The sequence below is a fragment of the Rhipicephalus sanguineus genome, chromosome 1 (genome assembly GCF_013339695.2).
Source record: "Rhipicephalus sanguineus isolate Rsan-2018 chromosome 1, BIME_Rsan_1.4, whole genome shotgun sequence".
NCBI lineage: Eukaryota > Metazoa > Arthropoda > Arachnida > Ixodida > Ixodidae > Rhipicephalus > Rhipicephalus sanguineus.
The window spans coordinates 158,195,990-158,222,185 of record NC_051176.1 but is presented as its reverse complement, the minus strand read 5'-3'; the positions used below and the strand labels follow the sequence as shown (position 1 = coordinate 158,222,185).

The 26,196-nt window shown below is 42.9% G+C and overlaps 1 protein-coding gene across 1 annotated transcript in view; it reads right to left on the bottom strand.

The window, feature by feature from the left end:
* Positions 1-26,196, bottom strand: part of LOC119400896 (E3 ubiquitin-protein ligase UBR4) — a gene marked incomplete at its 5' end in the record, with an annotated part of 438,348 nt that overhangs the window by 249,472 nt on the left and 162,680 nt on the right. Inside the window, 4 exon segments of the mRNA XM_037667804.1 lie at positions 1,576-1,863; positions 5,805-5,897; positions 10,373-10,462; positions 24,323-24,391. Coding sequence (XP_037523732.1) covers positions 1,576-1,863; positions 5,805-5,897; positions 10,373-10,462; positions 24,323-24,391 — 540 coding nt within the window.

Below are 26,196 nucleotides of genomic sequence, written 5' to 3'. Positions count from 1 at the left end.
CAGTAAATATGCTGTGTGCTTATGCAATGTTTTGGAACTGCAATAGTTTGGAAGTGCAATAGTGCAGCTTTAATTGAGAAACAAAGAATTGCAGGCGCCCCCATCCCCGGAATGTATGCTGTATGGCAGTATATTTTGAATGTGGCAGCATTAGTGTCCCAAGAGTTGCTTCGGACAGTCAACGTTGAGAGCCGGGGCTCCAATCACAAGAAACAAGTTTCCAATTTGCAGGGACAAGCGGTTTTCATGCTTTCCTATTCCAAGTCAGCAATGTGATCTGGCATAGGCAGATGGTGGTAGCCTCAGCAGCACATTTCCAAGGCAGGCACAACATTACCAGAGATCGACAAGCATTGGCAAAACAGTCTGTACCCCAAAACTTAGTTAAGTCAGTAGCTGATTTTTTTTTTCAAATACACATTGTACATACCTTAGTAAACATCTAGTGAATGCAATGGGTATGTAACCGTCAAGTGAGGAAGGGACTTTGCAGTGTTTGACAATCTGTAAGGCTATTGTCTCTGCAAGCTGAACATATAGTATTATATAAATAACTAAGACACACTTTAGGGTCTCTTTGGGTGTAGAATGTTTTATATACATTATCGTATGAAACCCAGGAGCAGAAGTGCCATGAGATCAAGGGCATGCTTGAGGTCGTCAAACGTTAATCTTGATTGTATACCTCCGATGAAGACTCGTTTGGGCGCTGGGATATATTTTTTTATGGTGTAGGAAGTTTGTGGAATAATATTCTGAATTTGATACACAATCCAACTACCCCATCTCAAACAGCTTACTAGCAACAACAGTACACTTCAAGTATGTGCAAGGTGCGGGCTGTCGAGATGCAGGGGTAATCTTGGATGATAATTTTCTGAGATACATTCATGACATTTTACCGTTTTAGTGAGCGCCAGACACATTCAGTGTCTATGAGCCACAGTGGTCTGGCAGTGCACCAACAGTGCAAAGACATTGTGCCAGAAAGGCTGTTGTTTGCAGATGCTGACGCACCCGGTGCTACTCTGAAATTTTGCAAAAGTGAAAGTATTGTACTGCCCATAGTGACTCTTACCCAAAAATACCATCCCTGGAGTCAATACAGACTTCTGCAGAATCATGCTAGCAATATTTTGTGTAGGGTCGCATGGCACACTACAGGCAGAATTTCTATTGCAATGTCCATGTCTAATGCTTCACCTTATTACCAAAGCCCCACAGAGCCAGAATATTCCTCAAGCTTTTTGTAGCTTATACACGGTCCTCCAAAATGTTGCAAATGATTCATCATAGAGCAGGTAGCGCAAAAAAATACGAGGACACAAGCCAGGAACATAAACACGGGACAAGCGCTGACTTCAAACTAAAATTTATTCTCAGAATCCACGCCTATTTATAAACCGGATTCTGAGAATAAATTTTAGTTAGAAGTCAGCGCTCGTCTCGTGTTTATGTTCCTGGCTTGTGTCCCCATATTTTTTTTCGCTACCTGCTCTATGATGAATTCTTACAAGCTCGCCCAGATTTCCGTTCTCGTTGCAAATGATTGTATGCGGTCACCACATAATTCACCTTGATGTCAGGATGCTGGATGTCAAGAACACTTGTGACATAGAAGGGTCCATGACGAGCCGAGCTCTCCTCAATCAAAGGCTGGCAGTATACGTAGCCAGCTGATGACATGAGCAGCAAATGCCGAGGCCCTTCCTCAGGGCAGACAAAACAGCAGTCACGCAGTCGGCCCGTTGGCAGAAGGAAGAAGAACTGTGCACTCAGGGCATCTACTGACAGGTCGTACACCTTGACAAAATCAGCAGTCACCAAGGCAAGCTCTGTCTGGGAGCCTGGCAGCCACATGGCCTACAAGCACATGACAGAGAGGAAAAAACGAAACAAGCACACTGAGCATTTAAGGCTCAATTCAATGCACACAGCAAGAAATTAACAACAAAAGTATGCTTACATATATGTGGTCAATAGGCAAGAGCGTATTATTACATCCTTTTCCCCATCATAACCAACACATGAACTTTAGAGGACCGCTCACCAGACCCCTGGAAAAATTCTGGTTAGCTATACTATTCCAGAAGAATAAAGTTCAGCACGGTTGAAATTTGGGCTTATTGGTGTATAACATCGACGAAAATAGCGATGGATGAACAGGGACACGAGAAGAGGACAGGGACACAGGAAGAGTAGAGCCTGTGTTGTGTGTCCTCCTTCTTGCGTCCCTCTTCATCCAGCGCTATTTTCGTCGATGTTATGTTCATAAAGAACGTTTTCGAAGAATTAAGAAGCACTTAAGTACAATTTAAATGTGAGGCCACTAGGTATTCAATTCTGAATTAAATGAATGCAGCAACAAATGACAAAACCATGCTTACATAATACTAGTTAATGGGCAATAGTATATTACCATTTTTTCCATCACAGTGAGCACACATACAATTAAGCTTTAAAGGGTCCCTCACCAGACCCTTATGAAAATTCTAGAAATACTATAGAAGCATTGCCAAGAAAGTATTGCACAAAAAGAATGTTTTTGAAGTGTTCAGTAGTTAACTAGTACTTAAGTATAAGTGAATTAAACATAGTGCGGACATGATGTGAGGTGGCAAGCTTCTGTCCCTCCAAACTGCAAAGTTTCTCACTGCCTCAACCAGTGTCCAGCAAGCGACAGTCCTCCCTGGCCTTTCTTGCATATCAAAGCCGAGAGAACACATGACAATCTCCCCCTTTTCAGTCTCCCTTTTCTTGCAGTGCAGCATATTTCCAAAGGTGGTTTTGCATACTACTGCTGCTGGTTACTGGTGTGCTACAAATACAAATGCTCTGTATGTGATGCAGGTGTGACGTCATCTCTGCTCTGTAATCAGACTTTCAGAGCCGTTGTTTCTTTTGAATTTTCATCTGTTTTTACAACGTACATCAGTAACAGTGATGGAAGAACAGAAGAAGGAGAACTTTTTCGAGGGGCTCGTTTGTTTGTAAGACACAAACAAATGAATCCAACAGACACTTAAGTCAAAGAAAGCCTAGGGGACATTGTCTTCTTTAACTATAGTGTAGTAATTAGGACATCAATCGAAATGAATTAAAGTGGACAAAAAATCACCTTTTCGTCGGTGGGATCTGAACCCACAACCTTCGAATTACGCACCTGATACTCTACCAATTGAGTTACAATGGAAGGTGCTTCCCCGTCCCCTTCATTTGGTATTTCTGTACTGTTAATCCCTTGGAGTGTTAGCCAGTGCCACTCGTAGCCAAGGCGGTGAGTGTAGAAACCTCTTTTTGGCCGAAGGCACCACGTGACATGTGATCTTGCACATGGCAGCAGTTGACAAACAAACCCTCATGTGCTAACCAAAGGCATTAGGTCATTTCAATTAACATTCTAAAATTACTACACAACAGTTAAAGACAACAATTAATGCACCCTGTCCTTTCCTTGACCTAATTATCTGTTGGATACAATTGCTTGTGATTAACAGTGTGATTAACAATGGCTTTTGGTGTTTTGGAGCAGTTTTTACGGCATAAAAAGTTTGAAGGGAACACGTATGCTTTTGGAGCAAGAAAAGGTTCCATTTAAAGCAAGAAAACCATCGTTTGCTGCAATAACCCACTACTCATGTACAGGCAGGAAGTTGTGCATACAATTAATAACACAGATGAAACTATGTACATATTGCTACGAGGCACCAGAGACGAATACAGTATGGAAGAAGGTGATGCTCAGTGATCTCCCGTATAAACTGGGCCCCATCGTTTATGCCTGCCTCTTATCTGCTGTGCTTATGCTGTAAATATATTGTGCAACGCCTTTCCTCCCCGTAACAATATTAAAAAAAAATTTCTACTTCTAATTCATTGCATAATTCCTTCCTTGAATTTGGTAAAGAAAACATAATCAGCACATTTCAAGAACCCTCAAGATTATCAGAATGCCTTTTCTTTTGCGTATAATCATGGATGCACTGAGGTAGTGTTTAATACAGCAGTAAAATATTCCACAAGCTTATTAAATGAAATGAATTACTTAACACGGAAAACAATATTTTAGTTAAATAATACAGCAAAACAAATCTGCCACAATCACACAAAAAACAAACTTCAATTTTAAAAATTAAACAACAATTAAATAAGCTCAGCAGGTTAGTAGCCAAGCCAGTATGACTTGGAAGACTATACATAACACAGACATCAATTCTCCCCAGACATAGATGCAGTAACATTGACACCACAAGATCAGTTCGGCTGAACTTGCTGGATTGCACCCACACTACATGAATAGTACTACACCTCATGATAATAATATAATAATTGTTCGGGTTTAACATCCCAAAACTACGATTTGATTATGAGAGATGCCATAGTGGAGGGCTCCGGAAATTTTGACCATTTGGTGTTCTTTAACATGCAGCTAAATCTAAGTACACGGGCCCCAAGCATTTTCACCTCCATCTAAGATGCGGCCACAGCGGCAGAGATTCGATCCCACGACCTGCTGGTCAGCAGTCGAGCACCATAACCACTAGACCACCATGGCGGGTACTACACCTCATGAAGCAAGCAACCAAGCTGGAAATCAAGCTGTGCTTTCGTAATGATGCATGATCAGAATCATGCTAAGAAAAATATTTCTTGAGTATACACCAAAGATAACACAAAGTAACATGCTTGCAGCAGCTACTGATGGGGAGTGACATCTGAAACCAACACAATATGCAAAAAAAAAAAAAAGTTTTTTTATATATTTAATAAACACATTGATACTAACACCGTTGCAAAGAGAAGTACTTCCTGTATAAATTGGCACTATACAATTTAGTATGAAGGTGTTATGATAAAGGCAAAAATACTTTTTAGACCCTTTTCCTGTAAAGAGGAACGTGTTGAAGGCTTTCCTTTATGCTTTGAAAGAGCCATGTGTGATTCAAGGACAGGAATGCAGGAGTCAGATGATTCATGCACATCAGTACTGCTGCCACCTCAAGCTCTCCGATGTAATCATCAACAAGCTGGCCATGCTCCCATCACTAGAGGTATATTCAGTCCGTACTAGACAGTCCCACCGTCATACTCCCTGCATGCCTTTGTGCCTTCCCTACTAGCAGCAGCTCAATGAATTGAAGGCTACTTGACTTGGTCACTTAGACAAGATACCCAACATTTTGGCCTTGGAACCATCAAAATTAAGCCTCTAGTGTCAACACAGATTATTCCATTCATATAAAGCTCACATAAACACGGCACATCAAATGCAAAAAGCAACCACTTGTTACATTATGCATCAGCATTTCTTTTTTGACAATTTGGCATAGCAGTTCCATCACTGGTGCAAAACCCTGCAGGTGCAATCACTGCCGTGTGATTCAAGCACCAAACTTATCCCATCAATGTCCACACCTGGTGAGGTGAATTAAGTCAATTTGTAATACATTTCAAATATTACAGTATTTCTTTTTTGTACAATTCTCAAAAGTATGTTAACTGTAAATAATACAACTGCCTTTCATCATTATGGTTTACCCCTATTAAATTAAATAAACAAATCAACACTGCAGGAATATTCATGATTGAGGAAGTGTCACCAAAAGAAAAAAGCTATTTGCTTTCTCGCTACTTTTTTGAGAACAAGAATCAAGAACCATGCAGTTTCAAGATATTTAGGGCAGACTGAAAAAATACAAATACAAATAATAAGAAAAACAAAAATAGTGAGTGCTCTCATACTAAAAAGAGAAAATCATAAATTGGAAAATTTGACAAATTCTTGCACAAGAACATTCAGTTACCTTTATAATGTAGTTGCCTGTCTCAAGTTGAGGATGAAGAACAAGATGCTCAGATACAGATCCACTGCTACTGAAGGTCAACACATGGCAGTCCTAAATAAAAGGAAGAAAAGCAACGGATGAATTCCCATAAATCTAAGAATGTTTGGTCCTTGAAAGTACAATGTTTAAAATGATATAACATGCAGCACCCCTATGGATAGCACATGCACACTTGGTATAATTTTCAGCATAGTACTATAGGCAAAGGCAGATACAGTTAAACTTTGATATAACAAAGGCAGTAAAATAGGCATTTTACTCTTTTCTGTCAAAATGCCGTTATACTAAAATATGAACTTTTATGCAGAGTACAGTCACCAACGGATTCTTTTTCACATGGAAAGTGCTGCAAAAAATGTATGACTAGAAGTACATCACAAAAAAAAAGGAACCACTTTCAAGAACACAAAAAAACAAAACAATTTTGTTAAAACTGCGATCCGGCAAACATGGCCTAATGCTGCAGCAGTGAAGTCCTTTCCTCAGTGGCTGTACAACATGCGTTGACCTGAAATGATTGCAGGTCCAACGCACTGGAGTAATCAGTATAAGTAAAGCCATCACACCCACTCCACAACCAAGACTTGCCATCAGACCTTGGGTACTGCCCAGAGGGCCGCAACATCAAGTTCTCTGTTCACCAAATTGAGTTGGTTGCTCTCCAGCCAATCTGATGAACGTGCAACATCGAAATCTGTTGCATACCCCAAAAATGGATTAGCTTTGGTTTAAAATTGCATGAAGGTGAAGTGGCAGCCTCGCTTTCATGCGATTTCATGCTATTTGATGCACACTGACCACTTTTCTTATTTTCCAACATCGCACATGCATGAAGTCCACGCATTAAGTCCAAAGATTTGAACAAGTTCGGCGCAGCACTGCGAATTTTAGCTCCCGCTATGCACTGCAACATCTAAATCTGTCGCACGCCACAAAAACAAACTGATTTATGATTGCAAGAAAACAAGTGGGTTATAATCGCAAGAAAACAAGACCGACACCAAACATCATTATTCACAATGGACACTTTTCTTGTTTTGTTACACTGCCCAGCATTAAGTCCGACGATTTGAGCAAAACCCAGCAAAGCATCACGGATTTAAACCCCCACTATACAATGGTTCCACAGAAGTCTTGCAAGTTAATTTCACCACAAAACATACACATAATTTCATAGGATTGGTAGCAATGCAAGGAGTATATGTAAGTAGCTTAATAAAATCGGCCAGCTATCTCTTCAGATATTCTAGTATTTCTTCCAGCAGTACAGTCACCGAAAAAAACTTATTGCGGTACAAGTGCCAGTTGATTCAGAGTGCTTTCACTGGGAATACATTATTTTTCAGAGTACAAAATAGCTTCTTTTGACTTTAGGACTATGGACCATATGTGTCACATCCCGAAACAAGCGGCAATGAGGGACATTTCTCTCACCAACTGAGGTCACTTGCAAGATAAATGAGAGCGTGTTGTGTTTAGTACATGTGCTTCTATGACTACTCATGTTTGCTGCTTGACACATGGCAACAACACCAACACTAAATCAGGTGCTGACACTAGGCAGGGGCGAGACAGTGAAGCATGAAATACGGAACTATGCTTCTGACGTAGAGTGCGCAATACGATGCAATAAAGTGTTCACATGCATGCACTCCTTCTCCCCCACTCCAAGGCAAGAAGGAGAGCATTTGTGATCCCCCTTCGACGGCTGCTCTTTATTGCACAGCCCACTGTCATTTTCTGCCACACTGCAGTGACGGCTAGCGTGTAACGGAAGAATTTACCGTTAGTTGTGAAGTGGAAAGATCAATGTCAAGCATGGTGAGGAGTCTGACGTCACCACAGCATACAAGGTTCTGAAAAATGTACCCTCAGCACTCTTGAAGGAGGCGCACATAAAAGGCCTAGTGCCATATTCTCAGGCAATCACTTTCGGCAACACTTTCAAAAGATTTCACAAGATAAACACTGGATGAGTCACTGTCTAATTGCGAGAAATGACAGTTGGCACAGGGCCGAACCTGTGTGGCACCTGAATAGAATACCACATACAAGCGGCCATGTATGAAATCGGGCGGCCGCGTATATGTGATTCATTGACATTTGGTTGCTGAACATTCTGCAATCTGGTCCCATGATCAAGCTAAAGTCCAAGGACCTGGCTTTTATTTTTGGCAGGGAGGATTTCCAAAGTTTGAAGTGAGCTGTGAACATTTCAGGTAATTATTAACGGATCAACGGCCGAAGAGTTTGCGACTGCAGAGATGGTGTCCTGACTACAGGGGTGCTTGGAAATGATGACTACATCGCAAACATTGTAAATCTGGACACAAGTGATACAAGGAGGACAACAACGAAGATTCTTCACCCAGCTCTTCTGATGTGATGGGTGCACTCTGCCTAGTGTGGCACTTCTGCATGAAAGTGGACAGTCATGGTCTTGGCTGCGCCAGCTCCTTGAACATTGCGCAGAAATGGATGTTGTCGCAGGCAGCTAATATACATTGAACATGCCAAGGCAAGGTGCAAAAGTAAGCCCATTCCTTCAGTAAAGTGCTCTTATAGATAGTACAGCATAGACTGCTTATAACATAAGTCACCGGAGTCATGCATATTCGCACAATATGCGGTACTGCACTATAACCAAAACAGTTTTCTAAGGCTGCACGTGTGCAAAACATGACGAACAGGCAGCCACGCTATTCCGATAATCGAGGCTTGTGAAAGGGGTGTGAATTTGCAAATGCTGAACGGTTAATGTACGCAAACCTGTGGTGCCTACATAACGAACACGAGCAAAAAAAAGAATGAAAAAAAGCGCTGTAGCGAAAAGTCACCAACTAACTTTTGGGGCATCCTTGTTCATGAGGACTTCACCGCGGTACCACACTGCACAGAAACTACATGTTGAGCGGCAACTGAAATCCTGCATACTTTCTATATTCCGGCCGTGTGTGCGATGTCAAAAACAGTGGCGGCCGTGAACCACCACTTGAGTGTTGCACATGCACACCATTGTTTTCATTAGAGATGCATGTCCCCCCTTCCAAATGCAATAACTGGAAAACGTTTCGTTGACTCGGCACAAACCACAACTTTGATCATCCACGGCCACTATTCATGAGGCAGCTAGCCCTTGTTAGGCCTTGCATGCGGGTTGAAACTTGGCAAGCCATCAAGGGAAGCTTGCCAAAGACAACACGGAGATAGGTGTAGAAGAGATCGCACTCACAAGCTAAACCACATGTGAAACGAAGTTTCGATTCACAGTCAAAACAACAGCCGTGGCAACTCTCCTGCAAAAGTCTGACAAGCTTGTAAGTCAGATGCAATCAAGCCTGGCAAAGGCTTGATTGCATCTTAAAGCATTGTCATTTGCAGGGGAATCGAGGTTGCATGCACGATATTTGCACTCTACGACGACACAACTATTTTCCCGACAGAAAACTGAGGATCCAAACAGCGGTAACACGCACTTGGTGCAGGCAGACACGGGTGCCCATTCAAAGTGGAGCGAGCGCACGACAAGCGGCCAGAGCAAAGGAGGCAAAGGCTTCTCTGTCGCCTAGGCAACTGCTCCCCTCACACTGCACACCCGCGCCACACTGCTGCCCACTCTGCCGCCCCTCTTTCTTTTTTTCTTCCCCCGCCCCCAGTTTGTTCGCACTACATCCCCGCCTCCTTCGTAACACTGACGCTGCTCTCTCCCCGGCCAGCGCACCTCCACTGAGAAGCGCGCTTGCTCCCTCGCTTCTCTGGGAATTTTCCAGCAGCCGCATAAGAACCGGTCTTGCATCACGGGGGACTGCACAATAAGCGGTATGCACATACATGGAGTTCTATGGGAGGCTAAACGGGAGTAAGAAAAAACCAAAACATAGCCAGTCCTGCACTGAAAGCAGTTATGTTATAAATTGTCCAAGCTGTCTGTGCATTTAAGTTGCCCAATTATTTAGGTAAGAATTATACGTCAAATTATGCCTTACATTGAACTGTTAGGCATTCTCCTGACCAGTTTGATATAGCCAAGTTTGATGTACTTCCTTTCTTGCGCTGCGTTTCTTTCCCTGCAGTTTAAAATGTTCAGCTGATCTGCCGCAGGTTCAAAGGCTGCAGGGCAAGCGAGATAGCAGTGGATTTTGATAAGATAGCCGCTGCATGCTGCATGCAATAGGAATGTGTCGGTTCGCCACTCAAGTCAAAAGAGCATAGTAGGCAAAGCTGCGCCTCCAGTATCTCGCATGAAGTGAGGTCCACTTTTCAAGGTTAATGAGCTAATACAATCTTGGAAAGAAGAGGGAAGCGACACTGGCTTTGTTGCCATCATAGTAACATCGACCCTGCCAAAGAGACCCTCAGAGACCCCCCCCCCCCCCCCCCCTCTCCCCATGGTTCCTCACTTTCCCCATGCAACCTGGTCATAATGGTTATCAGTTATTAGTTATAACAATAGAATTCTCATGGCAAGTGAATGTTTTGAGTGGGTTTGACTGTAAATGAAAAGGAAAGGGACCATTTTGTTGTACCTTTAGTCCACATACTGCCAAAAAGTCTTCGTTGCATGGGTTGCCGGTGATCGAGAGCACTGTGAATGGAACTGGGGCTGATGCCAGTCTCTGAAAAAAAAAATACACAACGATGTAACTCAAGGATACCTATTCCAACCATTATGCACTCATTACAAATTATCATGCAGCGAAACCAACTGCCTGACATTTTCACAAGGTAAGCACTCTGCACGTGTTGTAACACCACATCTGAAAGTGGGAAAGACTGTTTCTCTTGGAAGTGAGGAGGAAGGATGCAATGTAATGCTAGCACATAGCCTTTTCTTTCTCGAAGCATTTAAGCATTGTTTAGGTGACATTGGTGACTTATTTTATTGTATGTATTTATATAATGTGAAAATGCAACATATGCTGAATAGGGAGCTGCAGCATAAAGGTTGGTAAAAAAAAAAAAAGAAACTACTCCTGTCACATGGCTGTGCAGGAGATAAGGCTGAAATGGAACATGAAGCTAATGCGCACATGCCATGCGTACTTCTCAGTGATTATAGCAAAACACCGCCAATTGCCTGGAATGCAGCTTAACTATGCGCTGAACGATAGTATGCAGTAACCATGAAGTACAAATTTGCACTTTCTGACGTGTGCCACCACTAAAGAAATAAATGTACCCATTACAAGGCCTTTTCTTTCATTTTACTAAAGTGCAGAAGGAATCCCAGCTCTCTCACACAACCGTGCACTAGTGCGCAGTGGCGATGCCAAGGAACATTTCGAAACTATGATAGGGAGCACACACAGAATTGAAATGGTGGCACATCGGATAGAAGGCTTGCCTGGCTAACCCCAATGAGTGTGTCGCACGCATGTGTACAGCAATCTGTGATGAGTGAAAGGTGGTCCCGTTTAAACACAGCACCTGCTGCCGCATGAAGCCCGTTCTCTAGTCGTGTGCAGCAAGTTGCCTACCGACGACATCACTGCCAGGGCGCTTGCAGCAAATTGCGTGCGCATTTGCTGCTGGAGTGTTCTTCGAACCTGTTCTGCCCTGACCGTCCACGAGTGCCAAGGGTGCAGCAAGTACCCTGTTGGGTCAATGCAGTGATGTCGAGGTTCTTTTGCTTCTGCAAGGGATCAGCACTCTACGTCTCTTTGGCACACCTTGCGGTCCCACAGAAAAAAGGAGGTGGCAGCAAATGGTGGTGCGGTTGTTTGGATCATTGCTTATTAAAAGTGTGCAATACGACGCTCACAACAACGCTGTGTTATAATAGGTGCTGCCGAGCAAACAGCTTAAGATTCTTATCTTCGTTCAAAAGTGGCTGTCATCACTCTGTGTTTTGCAGTGCCTATCTGTAACGACATTGCTGCAGGCACTGGCACTGAAATTAGAATGATTGATAGGCCTTACTATGGTCGAGGCTTGGGCTAGTTGGTTCATGGTTAAACTTCGCAAAAAACAGCGCAAAATTGAGATAGGACACAAGACAAAGAAGGCACGACAACAGCGCCGACTTACAACTGATTTTATTTTGACATGTGGGCACATATATATGCCTTAAAGGGGCCCTGCAACACCTTTCTTAGTTATATTGGAATAGTCTCATTATTGACGTATGACTCTTCACGAGTCATATTCCGCAAAAATGTTTCGACTCCGTCAAGTCTAAGTGGTGTTACCAAATTATAGAGATCACGTTCCGCAGCTTTCTCCCTCAACTCAACGCCGCGAGCGCGCGGAAAGCTGCGCGGGGCGTGAAGAGAGGGAGGGCGGAGGTGCGAGGAGGCGCCGAAGAGTTACGTCAGCGCCGGCGCCATTTTTTTTCTCTCTGGGGTCTCGGCGTAGCCACGTGGTCTGTGGCTCCACTTCCGGTCGGCTTGCGTGGCCGTCGTCGAGCAGAGCTTATCGCACCGTGTATCGCACGTGCTTGAAAACTGCGAGTCTGTTTAGTAATGTTGGGTGTGCACCTCGAACTGCCGTAGTGTTTTCATCGCTCTGCCAACCATGGACGCAAACCTGCGTGTGCGTTTGGAACGAATGACAGCTGAGATGGGTTTCGACCCACACTCCGATACACCGCCTCGTCGCACTGCTCGCGCTTGAATCGTATTCAACACGGCAAAGCTGCGTGCACCCTTCTCCCAGTGGTGGTACTTCGATGCTGTTTGCTCTTCAAATGCGGGCGCACAGCGAGTGCGGGCTGACAACAAAGAACTAAAGACTAGAAGAAAGGATCATGGGTCATCTGGCCGGCGCGGACCCATCCCCCGGCTGTCTGCAGCTACCGTCAAAATGCGAGTCTGCTTGGTTGCTGTGTCGCGGTTTCTCGGGAACGTGACACTACGGGGACGATACGCCGAGGTACGGCTCGATGACATACTGAACAGACAGCGAACGGGACTTTCGCCATACAGCGAACACAGGTATCCTAAACTAGCTGGCGCCAGCATTGTTATCGGAGAAATGCTGCACCGCTGCCTTGGTCGGTCGTGAGAACGTGCCGACGATGCAGTTTCCAGCTGACGAGGCAACACCCGAACGGCTGCCACTCAACGGCAACCGGCGATGGTCAAAAGCACAGAAATATTCACGATTTCGGCACTGCGCATGGTGAAGAAAACGCAACCACGCAACTACGAGCAGACGAGCTGTCGGTGAGACCGGAAGTGCTAATATTAATGTTTGTTCAGTGTTTTAACGGCATAACACAATATAAACATACATATTATCTACTTATTGAACTCAAAATTAACAACGAAGGTAATAATGAGGGTGTTATCGTGATTATAACATCAGCCAATGGTGGAACTGCCGACAATCGCGTCATATATTGCGGACTAATACATCATTTGTCGAGAGAAGAAGGAGCGATTTTCAGCTGACTGAGAATTTATAGTAAATTCCAGGACGCTCGCTTTGCTATAATATTTGGCTCGCGTGTTCTCGGGAGCCTCGACTACCGATTGGCAGCGCTTTTTGACCCTGCTCAAAAAGTGTTGCAGGGCCCCTTTAACAGTCAAATAGAAAGAAAAACAAACATGGTTCACTGGTGCCCCTATCTCGTTGACGTGCTTCATCACTGAGCGCCCCAAGCACGTGCTGTACATATCACCTTCGGTTCAAAAAATCTATTACCTTCATTGACAGGGTTAGAGATAGCATGCTCACACAGTTATTCTTAACATGTTCTATCTCTGCAGCTTCGATAATTTCCCTAATTCTATAATCTTTGAGGGTGTTGTCTATTCAATCCCACTGTCTTGCGGAAGTAAATATATAGGGCAAACAGGCAGATGCCTTAATGAGCGACTGAAGAAGCATAACTACAATGTAAATAGAGCAATTAGTGGCCACCTAGACCTCCATTGCAGAGATTGTGGATGCAGACCAATCTTTTCTGAAACAAAAGTTGTAGCAAGAAACTAGGGAAATTATCGAAGCTGCAGAGATAGAACGTGTTAAGAATAACTGTGTGAGCATGCCATCTCTACCTTGTCAATGAAGGAAATAGATTTTTTGAACCGAAGGTGATATGTACAGCACGTGCTTGTGGCGCTCAGTGATGAAGCACGTCAATGAGATAGGGGCACCAGTGAACCATGTTTGTTTTTCTTTCTATTTGACTGTTACGGTATATATATGTGCCCACATGTCAAAATAAAATCAGTTGTAAGTCAGCGCTGTTGTCGCGCCTTCTTCGTCTTGTGTCCTGTCTCAATTTTGCGCTGTTTTTTGCGAAGTTTAATAAATGATAGGCCTTTCTCTGCACTTTCCCAAAAATACGGAGGACCCCTTGTGGGGCATCGTGTTGTCAGACGCATCACGAGTTCAGGAGCGCAGTCGAACTTTATGTGACAAATCGTGATTGCAGTATGTGCTGCTGGTAGGTATAGGATGAGCCACTACGACAGCGAATACATTAGGCTCCATAGAGACTTGGTTGGGGATTCGTCGCGATTGCGTTTTAACTGTGGCAGGCTTAATTAAAATGGGTGAGCATTAGCAATGTTCTTCTGTAAAAATAAGAATGTGTAGTAGTTGGTAAGTCAGTACTTGTTTGAATATTCTAATTTTCTGAATATCTGGAAGAATACAAATATGCATTTTTTCTAATGGAATTTGCTTCGAATAAGGAAAATATTCTATTCATATTCGAAATTTCGATTATTTACACATCCCCAGTTACTACTGATACACCTGAGACTGCCAACAAGATGTGATCACATGGAGCTTCAATACTGGAAGGTATCCTTACCACAGAACCAATCAGTCGAAAAGAGAATTTTACACACAGCTACATAGTGGCAGGCACTAAAAGTGGATCTTCCTTGCCTCGGTAACATAGATGTCACCAGCAACACATTATTAGTGCAAAAATGAACTATAATGAATGCTCATTATCATGCAATACGAATAAAAAGTTTTCACATCAGTTGTAAGCCGTGGTACACTAAATTGTCAGAATAAGGTTCAGCTTAACGTGGAGCATGTGGAGCACACGATTGCATAAGCACACTAACCCATTTCATTAAGCTACCTGGTAGGTAGGACACTCATAATATACATGCTGTTAATGAAGAACAAGGGACAAAGATCAATGCATCAACACAAGCAAAAACACTATAAAGAAGGACCTAATAAAAGCCAGGAAAGACATGCGTCAATATCTTCTTACATTGCCCTTTATCTACATGGCTAAAAAAGCAACTCTTCAAAGATGAAAAAGAGAAAAATTGGTAATGGTGGGTGGCACGCCTAAGTGGGTGAATAGCCTCTCTTTCTGTATCACTTTACATTTTTAATGAATGGTCTTTCTCCTTTTACTCAAAATACAATGTCTTATTTATGTGACATTGTACCATTAACAGTTTTTTTTATGCTTTGCCTACACATATTTCCCAGGAACAATAGTGAAAACAAGCAAGTTTCTTGATAGAGACTATGTAACACAAGTCCCCATTGATGGCACAGCATGTCCAATGTTTCTGAAAGCCGATGGTGACAGCCAGATTCAAGAGTTTGTTCGATTTGATTTCACTTCGACTCTGACAGTAACTTCAAACAACATAATTAATGTGGCTGTCCATACAAGTCTTGGCTATAGTGAAGGACAGGGCAAGTTTCTACAATTGACAAATTCACTGGTGTAGGTAAAAGCATTAAAAGGTGCAAATAGTGACATATCAAATTGCAAGGCCTGTTATTTCATATGGGAGGAAACAGGGATGCAGTTGTAAAATGCTTTTATTCAAGAAGAAATGCTTGCGCATTATTAAAAGTGACGATGTGTGGGCAAGCAACACAAAACTTAACGGTACAATGTCACAAGATATTTTGCTAAAAGCAAAAGGTGAATGACCATTCATTAACTATATAAAGTGATGCAGAAAGACAAGCACAGTAGGCTCTCGATAACTAAACTCAAGGGGACCCAAGAATTTTGTTTGAATTATCAGATGCAAGCATAAATATGACTCGGCGGAACATATCAGGAAAAGTGGAGATGGCAGATGCCTTCCCGCTGTCTCTCCTTTTTTTTTTTTTGTGCTCACGGTTTTGATTACTGTTACAAGTTCAAGCAGGCAATTGGCTTTACTTATGGCTAGTTTAAAAATATATGAATGCAAATATTCAGTTAGAAGGAGCAAAGGCAACTAATATTCCCAATGGAAACAAGCAAAAAGTATGAATCAAGAGAATTGACTGAACGGTGGGTTCGAATTAAGCAGCAATTAACTTCATTGAAAACATAGCAGGCCAACCAAAAAACTGGAAATTTGTTTGAATAAACCAAGACTACAAAATATGAGAGCTTGAATTATTGCGAGTCTACTGCAATTCCTCCACATAAGCATGTCCACCTTTATCCTTTTGTACTTAGCCTGGCTCATCAGGTGCTGCTGCTTCAGTGGAAGAAAAAAAGAAAAGTGAAAATTAAATGCATAAATCACCCATAAAAATTCAGCGAAACTTCATTTAGTAATATACATCCATCTACACCAATTTTTCTAAGCTTTCTAAGCTTCTTTTCTAAGGGCTCAATAGTTATGGCATTTCACAGGTGAGCATAAGGTTGCAAATTCCATTCACAGCATTGGTTCCCACATTCCAGTGGGGTGACATGCAAAAACATTCAGAGTACCAAGTTTAAGGGGCATATGAAAAAATACTATTGGCTGAAATTAATCCAGATCAAACCACCACATCATCTTTCACATTTCCTTTAGATGACAAAACCCGTCAATCAAGAAAGATTTTTATTTGTGCACCTTTATCTTGGTAAGACATTGTTACCAGATGGGATCACACAAAAGTAAAGCATAAGACATATGCATATAAAGTACCAGAGACACCAGACGATAATTGTATAGAAGAAAACCGAACAGTAAAAGCATTTTATCATCTACAGATACACGCGACAACCTTCGGGACAGGATGCTAACATGCCAAAAGCAAACAAACATGAATTAACATCAGTTACAAGTGGGAAATTACTTAAAGGATCCCTGACAGTCAAATTTTTCTTTGCGACTTTCATACAGTAAAACCTCGTTAATTCGAACTCTGTTATTTCGAAATCCCGCTTAATTCGAAGGGTTTCTGCGGTCCCGTATTTCGCAATGTAAATCTGAGTGGATAATTTTAAGCGGCGGTTATCGCCAGCCTGGTTAATTCGAAAGCTTTGGGTGCCATGTGCCAATTCCCGATCCTGATTTCGCCGCAAATCTGCGGAAGCGACGGCCCTTAGGAGCCACAGGGCAATGCAATGTAGCGATATTAATGACAGTTGAAGCAACCCAGCCTTGCTGCTGCTAGCGCAAAAAAAAAGAAAAAGAAAAGAAAACACGTTCTCGTGGTCAGTGAAAATGTGCGCCTGCGGAAAAGAAGACGTGCTTCACTGCAGCACAGCGGTGACACGCGGGCAGCACATCGCATGCTTCTCGCAACGTCGGCGTGTCATGATTTACCCATTCTTTTTGGGAAAAGAAAAGATAATAAAGGACGGTCTGACGGAATTCATGATGTATGCGAACCTCCGATTGGCGGTTGCTCCGGCAATTTGCGCACTTGCACTGCTGGCGGAGTTCTTGCCTGTAACGCCTACTTCGAAAACTCAGTTCGAAAACTAAGTGATCATGTTTTCCAGCCAGAACACATTGCGGATTCCGTCACACTGGCCATTATCACATTCTTTATTTCACCAGAAAGAATGGGCGAATGATTGCATCATGACGCACTGAGGCTGCAAGAAGCAGGTGACATGCTGCCCGCGTGTCACCATTGTGCTGCAGTGAAGCACTGCACGCCTTCTTTTCCGCAGGCACGCATTTCAGCTGACCACGAGACTACTTTTTTTTTTTCGCTGACAGCGGCGAGGCCTGCCGTTTTCCCGGGTTTGCGGCAAAAATGGGACCCGGTATTGCTGGAAAACAACCCTTGGAGCCGCAAACTAGAAGGCCAAACGACCACCTCTGATTACTTTCAGTAATTCAAAGTTCCTTGCATCCCGCTTTTTGTATGTTTCGTTAATTCGTAAACCCGCTTAATTCGAAAGTTTTTCCCAGTCCCAGTGACTTTGAATTAACGAGATATTACTGTACTTTAATTAGTAGCTTAGTGACTGTCAATTTTGAAACTGAGTCGTAAATGCTCTAACGATCACAGGATTAATGCTAGCATCATTATTATGACCAATTCGGGCATCCCTTCAAAATGCCCACCTAAAATCATAGGAATCTAGCACCCCACTGTGGTAGAGTGCCGCAAGATTCTGTATATACAAACTCTGGCAATGTCGAGAGTGCACTTTTTGAATCGGGGCTCCGTGTGCGGGAATAAACGAAACGACGTGGGTGCTGTCGTATCACCTAGGGTGTGGAGCATTCTCTAGCTGAAATTTCTGTCTACAATGAAACGACATGCGACATACGCGCCTTCAAAGCACCACTTCACTGTCAAGAGTGTGCGCCCTCAGAAAAAGAAAACATTTCTTGCTACAGTACTTAAAATGCCAGTGGTGTCAGCAGCCAGAACCACCTTGAGAGCAGCCTGACAACAGAGCAAGGAGGGTGAAGAACAATAGCCCTTGTCAGGTGTCACTCATGGTGTTGTGTGTGCCCTGCAGACTTGTCTGTGACGTCAACAATAGAGTAAAACCTCATTAATTCAATGTTACTGGAACTGTGAAAAATCTTCGAATTAAGCGAGTTTTCGAATGAATGAAACATACAAAAAGCGGCATGCAAGGAACTTTGAATTACTAAAAGTAATCAGAGGTGTTTGTTTGCTGTGCTTGCTAGTTTGTGGCTCCAAGGGTTACCTTTCCAGCAATACCCGGTCGCAATTTTGCCGCAGACGCGGGGAAACAACGGGCCTCGCTGCTGCCTGAGCAAAAAAAGAAAAGAAACAAAGGAAGAAAAAGAAAAAATGGTCTCTTGATCAGCTGAAATGCACGCCTGCGGAAAAGAAGACTGCTTTACAGCAACACAGTGGTGACTTGCGACAGCATGTCACCTGCTTCTCACAGAATCAGCGCATCATGATGCGACCATTCGCCCATTCTTTCTGGTAAAATGAAGAATTTCATGATGGCCAGTGTGACGGAATTCACGATGTGTTCCAGCTGGAGAGCATGATCATTAAAGTTGTCGAATGTGAGTTGGAGGTTCGCATACATCGCGAATTCCGTCAGACCGTCCTTTATTAATGTCTTTATTTTCCCAGAAAGAATGGGTAAAGCATGACGCGCTGACATTGCGGGAAGCATGCGACATGCTGCCCGCATGTCACCACTGTGTTGCAGAGAAGCATGTCTTTTCCGCAGGCACACATTTTAGCTGACCACGAGATTACTTTTTTTTTTCTTTACGCTGGCAGCAGAGAGGCTGGGGTGCTTCACCTGTCACTCATTAGTATCGCTACACTGCATTGCCTTGTTGCTCCTAAGAACCGTTGTTTCTGTGGATTTGCAGCGAAATCGGGATCGAGATTTGGCACATAGCACTCAAAATTTTTTAATTAACTGGGATGGTGCTCACTGTCGCTTCAAATTATCCACTCAAATTTACACTGCAAAATACGGGACCACAAAAATCCTTCGAATTAAGTGAGATTTTGAAATAACTGAGTTTGAATTAATGAGGTTTTACTGTACTTACTTTACCCGTTCAACATCAATGAGGGACACCTATCCCCATCTCACTAGTGGCGATGTCGCGAGGTGCTGCCAACTCAGATGAGCCCTCACGCTTACCTTAAAACCCAAGAAAAAAATCTTAAAGGCAATTTTTGCCACTAATAATTGGCTAGAAGTGGCCACACATGCACGACAATCAAACAACACAAACATCTAGAGCTTGAAATTTCGGTGTGGGGGGTCCTTCAATACTCGAGGGTTAATAACAAATATGTATGGCACAGCAAACAAGTCCAAAATTGTTGATGCCGTATATTTACAGTACCATCTGCATGCTTAAAAAACGAGCCAATTTTCCTTTTTTTTTTGTCCAGAAAGTGCATCACACCTCACCCTGTGAGGATGCAAGGAATTTTTTTTCTTGTGCCATTGACCTTTGCCTTCCATTCCAAGGTTTGTTGAGGCTGGCTCATCTGCTATCACTCGCACATCCGCGTGTATACGGGCACGCTGCGATTGATTTGTCTTGTGGCAGGTTTCAGTTTGTTGTGCATCCAAAAACTAATGTTTGCCTAGTTTCTAATCTCTAAAAGTGACCACATGATACTGGCTCATTTATATAAGAACAATGGTACTGTGCCTGTGTGTTTCTTTCTTGGGAATTTCAAAATTGATTGCTTCCCTGTGGTGATAAGATTAAGGGCTACAGCAATTTTCTAACTCGTTTCATATTCTGACTGGTCCACGATCAGTTTTCTTGTGCACGCTTACATACACACTAATTTGTAGCCGATTTCTTGGCTGCAAAAAATCAAGTGGAGATTCCTTCAAATCGAACTACCGCCGAATGCCAAATCGCAATCAGATTGATTGGATGATGGTCATTGAAATGAACAGATAAGCAGTTCAAACTCTGAATCCGAATGAGTAGCAACTGTCAGAAGCGCGTGTGGCAGGAACATCTCGACTGGTACAAAAGTGACACTAATCTCTTGTGTGCAATTTTTTAAGCCTGTAAAACATTATTTCCAATCCACGCACTTTTTTTATTCTTAACCCTTTGCATCTCACGGCCAATCCAGTTGTGCAAGTAAATATTTTTTTGCGTATATGCAATTACAATACATACGAAAGTGGGAATGAACCAAATACCTGGAAAATTTAGCTTAAGCTCTAGAAGAAAACAAGTGTCCACACATGTGGACGCTGGGAACACCAGTTGCACTGGGTCCATAATCCTTCTTTATTGTACATTGGAAGTTTGCTTGCGAACGGCTGTTTCAACGCATTAATCATTCCCATCATCATTACTTACCATAATCAATGCCCTCATCATCAGTTCAACGCGTTCATTATCATCATCAAAAGTTCACGTGACTGCTTGCTAACAGCTTTGATTACACAGTTTCATCATCATCATTCATTATCGCCATCATCAATGAGTTAACCTCATGTTCAAAGCTTTCATCATCACCATCATTATCACCATTCAAGGCCCATTTGCTTGCCCACAGCTCTACTTCAACGTGTTCGTTGTCATCTTTATTGTCGTTGATCATCATTACCAATGCATTCATGGTTGCGTTCAAAGTGAATGTTTCATCATCAGCAGTAGCATTGTTCAAGAGTCCTTTGCTTGTTGATGGCTCTGTTTCAATGCGCTAATTATCGGTGCTCTCCAAATCGGAACATTCACTTCCGCTAGTCAGCAAAAAATATTATGGCGTGTATGTCTTGATCACTTAATCTACGTCCCGAATAAAGTAAATACACTAAAACCTCATTAATTCAAACTCGAATAATTCGAAACCCCGCTTAAAGGGACCGACAACTGATTTTTCTCGAACCATTTTTTTTACGGCGCAACAGAAAGCTAACCCTTCACAGTGTTTGTAGCTGCGGTAGTTAATTCCAAAAGCACGTAGTTATTTTACAAGCAGTATTTTTCGGTCTGAAAGGCTCTAAACACAGACTTAGCTTTCCTCCAGCAATGCTGAGAATTGATATGCGATGCCGCCAGCCCTTCTCGCGATTTGTGAAAGCTATCGTTCTGCTTTCGCAGGAGTTCCTGTAACTATGCTTAACCACCTTTATTCAGAGCTTTTCAACTATTTTTGAAAATAACAAGCAGTTACAATGAGTTGATGCGGCATTATACAGCTTCCCTGTATTTGTACCGCATTGTGTGCGCATGCGTCTAAGGTTGCCTGCGCGCCTGTGTGGCTTGTCCCGGCGTCGTTACTCTCTCGATGCACAAGCCAAGCCAAGTCATCGAAAACGTCACTATGCATATGCGCAACCGCGCCGAGTAGCAGCGCGCGTCATTTTTCAGACGAAGTATAGGTAGCAAAACTATGTCGCGCCAAAATCTTAGCAACCTGGAAACTGCGTGCACAGTTGCATGAGCACGCTGAAAAGTTGCACAAGATGCGCTGACAAGCATAGATCATACGTCACGCGAAGGCAGTGCCACTTTAATGCATACTACTAACGCAGACCTATATGTACATTTTTATGGAGTAATATCTTTTAATATAAAGAAATGAACAATATTTCAATACTAACAAATTGTTGACCATGTACAGCAATCAACGGTCACGTGGCTGCATACATCGGATCGTTCATGTTTTTGCCACCAGAGACACCACAGGTCAGGTCACTTTTTGCGACATTCAATTAATAAATAAAAATATCATGAAAGAAAAAAAAAGCTGAAAGAAAAAAAAAATGAAAGAAAAAGCTGCTTTTAGGCAGCTTGACAAAGCTCTCACCCCGTGTATCTTGGACTTCGGTCAGCATTTGGCCACAAACATATTATTAAAACATCAAGTCCACCTAAGTCCACCTCTCACGAAAAAAACAAGGTTGGTTTGATCCAATGCGACGGACAATCGTTCCATCAGTGGAGTCATCTCATTTCATATTCTGGGCAGTTGTCGGTACCTTTAATCCGAAGGATTTCTGCAGTCGCGTATTTTGCAAAGTAAATTTTAGTGGATAATTTGAAGCGGCGGTCAGCACCAGCCCAGTTAATTTGAAAACTTTGGGTGCCATGTGCCCATTCCCGATCCCAATTTCACCGCAAATTCACGGAAACGGCGGCCCTTAGTAAGGCAATGCAATGTAGCAATACTAATGAGTGACAGGTGAAGCACCCCAGCCTCGCTGATGCCAGTGAAAAAAAGAGAGAAAGGCGGTTTTGTGGTCAACTGAAATGTGCACCTGCAGAAAAGACATACTTCACTGCAACACAGTGGTGACAGGCGGGCAGCATGTCGCAAGCTTCTTGCAACGTCAGCGCATCGAGATTTATCCATTCTCTCTGGGAAAAGAAAAATTATTAAAGGCCAGCCTGACGGAATTCACGATGTATGCGAAACTGCGACTGGCGGTTTCTCTGGCAATTCGCGCACTTGCACAGCTGGCGGAGTTCTTGCCTGCAACGTCTACTACGAAAACTCAGTTCGAAAACTTCAATGATCATGTTTTCCAGCCAGAATACATCGCGTATTCCGTCACACTGGCCAATATTAAATAATTCGTTTTACCAGAAAGAACGATCGAATGGTTGTACTATCATGACGGGCCGACGCTGCGAGGAGCAGGTGACATGCTGCCCGCGTGTCACCACTGTGTTGCAGTGAAGCATGTCTTCTTTTCCGCAGGTGCGCATTTCAGCTAACCGCGAGACCGTTTTTCTTTTTTTTACGTTTTAAGCAGTAAGGTCCGCCGTTTTCCCAGGTATTGCTAGAAAACATAACCCTTGGGGCCTCAATCTAGCAGGAACAGCACACAACCACCTCTGATTACTCTTAGTAATTCAACAAAGTTATTTGCGTCCCACTTTTTGTATGTTTCGTTAATTTGAAAACCCGCTTAATTCAAAGATTTTTCACAGTCCCAGTGACTTTGAATTTGCGAGATTTTACCATAAATTCTAAACATAACTTCTAAAAGGCGTATTTAGGTATATTGCAGATAATGTTTTTGCAGAGCCGCATGGCAACGAAGTGGGTCCTACCATCATAAGGCGTTCTATCAGCTTACACAAACTCGGTGTGCCTGGCGTCGACAAACGTGGACGCCGCAGCGACAACTCAACTTACAAAGCTTTGGTTGCTTACAGTGCAACAAAAGTCACACAAAAACGAGATAAACCCTTCCTTTTCTCGAATAAAGGCGAATAATTTAAAAACTTTTACGAATTTAGAGTGAACTTATAAAAAGAAATGTAGGCATACACCTCTACAGGCGACTTGAGAGGAATGCCACTGTTCCGTGTGCACTTACCACTGTTTATTCACAGAAGTTGACACATATATAGATGTTTTCATGAAATATTGAAGTAATGCGAACATTTCAAATCGATTTTTAAGGCAATGCGTTGGCTAGCCTAATCCCACTTCACTTATATGTTTTGTCCACATATGTGATGCTGGGATACAAAGGGTTAATATAACTTGTTATCTCTTGATTTTTACACTTTTTTTTTACTTTATCATCACTAAAAAAATTAGGGGAATATTTTTTTAAACAAGTCACCCTGAAGATTTTAAATCTGTGATAAAAAAATTTACACTGTGGGATCGCACATGTCGAATAAATTTGACCCTCAAAGGGCAAAAAAAAAAAAAGCTGGTTGCTTCTTTCTTTGCTTTGTGAAGCCATAAGAAAGCAACAGAGAAAGCAACACACATAAAGGATCAAAGATCTACAGAGGCCCCAGGAACAAATAAGGTATGCTTCAAGGAAGTTCCTTCAAAGAAGGCACAGACTTGCATAAGGCATAAAACTTAAGTGTCCATAATTGCGGGGAAAAAGTCACACTCACAGTGATGGTTAGCTTGCGTTTGCTGGAATCTGCTTGCTTGAGAAGTGCCGAGAGCTGGAGCAGTGTGATCTAAGTGAAAAATTAAACATGAAATATGTCAAGTATGGCATAACTTAAAAAAAAAAAAAGTTTGATATCAGTCTAGCGGTTATCAAAACATGACAGATTCTGTGGTGCTTACACAACATTTAGGGGACAGAAGTATGTTACAGTAGGCCATTTGGTTACACATGTTCACAAGGGCTCATTCGTACAGTACAGTCATGGTAAAAACAATGACACAGGCAGTACACATCCCAGAAGCAGCCAGAGTTGCACCAGCACAGGAGTAACGACTTTTTTTTTAGTCAAGTACGGAGGTTCGGGTACATCAGATATGTGCGCATAGGTGTCAATGAGTACTATTAGAGGTATGTCATCCAGGTCCAAGTTAATGAGGTTGTGATGTCCAGGAAATGTAAATAGACGAATTTCAGGTTGGGTCTTCATGGCAGGCTAATCTCTAAGAGCTCTGCCCATTAGATTTTTGAGGAGGAGGGGCAGTAGAGGCCAAATGACAAAGAAGAGGCGAGCAGGACCGGCATTAGGATGGTGAAGGGGAGCAGCTTGCGGGATATAATGGCAAGACGGTGTCATCTTCAATATCTGCCGGCAGGCAAGAACTACCAGATGAGCATCAGGTGCTTGGAAAGCTTGTCCAAGCAAGGCCAAGAGTTCCAAGGAGTGCAAATATGGCAACAAGTATGTTCATCGTTGCGTAGCACACAAACTGACGAAACACGAAGGAAGAAGATCCAGTGCGTGTCCCATCTTCTTCCTCCGTGTTTCGTCGTTTGTGCACTACCCAACAATGGATAGGTTCCAACTCACCCGCCTTTCAGTCTACCTAATAAAGTATGTCCAACGTGCCCGCAGCAGAAACAAAGAGGCCTGTCATCAGAGGGGCACTATTCTGCCGGGTTTCCATAGTGAGGACGAACATACGAACTTCTGGATAGACTGATTCCTCCAAGTGAGTGGTAGTTCGCTCTCTTGAAGGGTCAGAGCGACTGGAGTTATCTGCCAATTCTTGATGTACAACAGTAACTTAGAAAAATTGTGGACCAGGAATCGTTTACGGCTTGAACCTGAGGAGGAACTGGAGTGGCAGCTTCAATCAACCGGCAGACAATGCACATAATACAGTTGGATGCAACAGGAACAGGTAAGAGATGGAAGTCCAAGCAGGTAGACGTTGCAGCTACATCAGGAAGATGTGAAAATTGTGGCGAGTAATGCAGTGGCTTTTCAATTCTTTAAAGCAGCAGCATTCATTAACGATGTCCTTTGTTGTCAGAGCTGTTGAACATGAGAAGGATATGTCACCTACAATTTCCTCGAGGACAAGTCCAACCTTTTCTGCTTCTGGCATCTTCTCATCAACGTTACAACAAAGCACGAGCATGTCCTTTATGCATGTCACATAGGATTCAGAGCAAGTCTGAACTCTGCACACGAGGACACAATACAATAAGAACCTTCTGAGCACCACAACAGCATCCAATGGGCTTGCTGAACAGTAGAGCTTTTGCTTGCACAGATCCCAGCTCATCAGTTCCTGTTTGTGGCTTGATGTGTCTTGATGAACCAGATGTGTGCCAGTCCCACGAAGTAAAAAAGTGCATTTGTTAGCATGAGGGTGTGGTCCCAGTTACATACACTCACTCATTTGAAAAACTGAAGCAATTCTTCCACATCGGTGTTGTCAGTGTACCTTGATACCTTGGTCGCGAAGTTGGGCCAGGACGACAGGACTGTTGACGAGTTTGTTGAGGCATGTTCGGTGACCTACCAGAAGCACTCTCATTCTTGCCTTGAGCTGGCACTGCAGATGC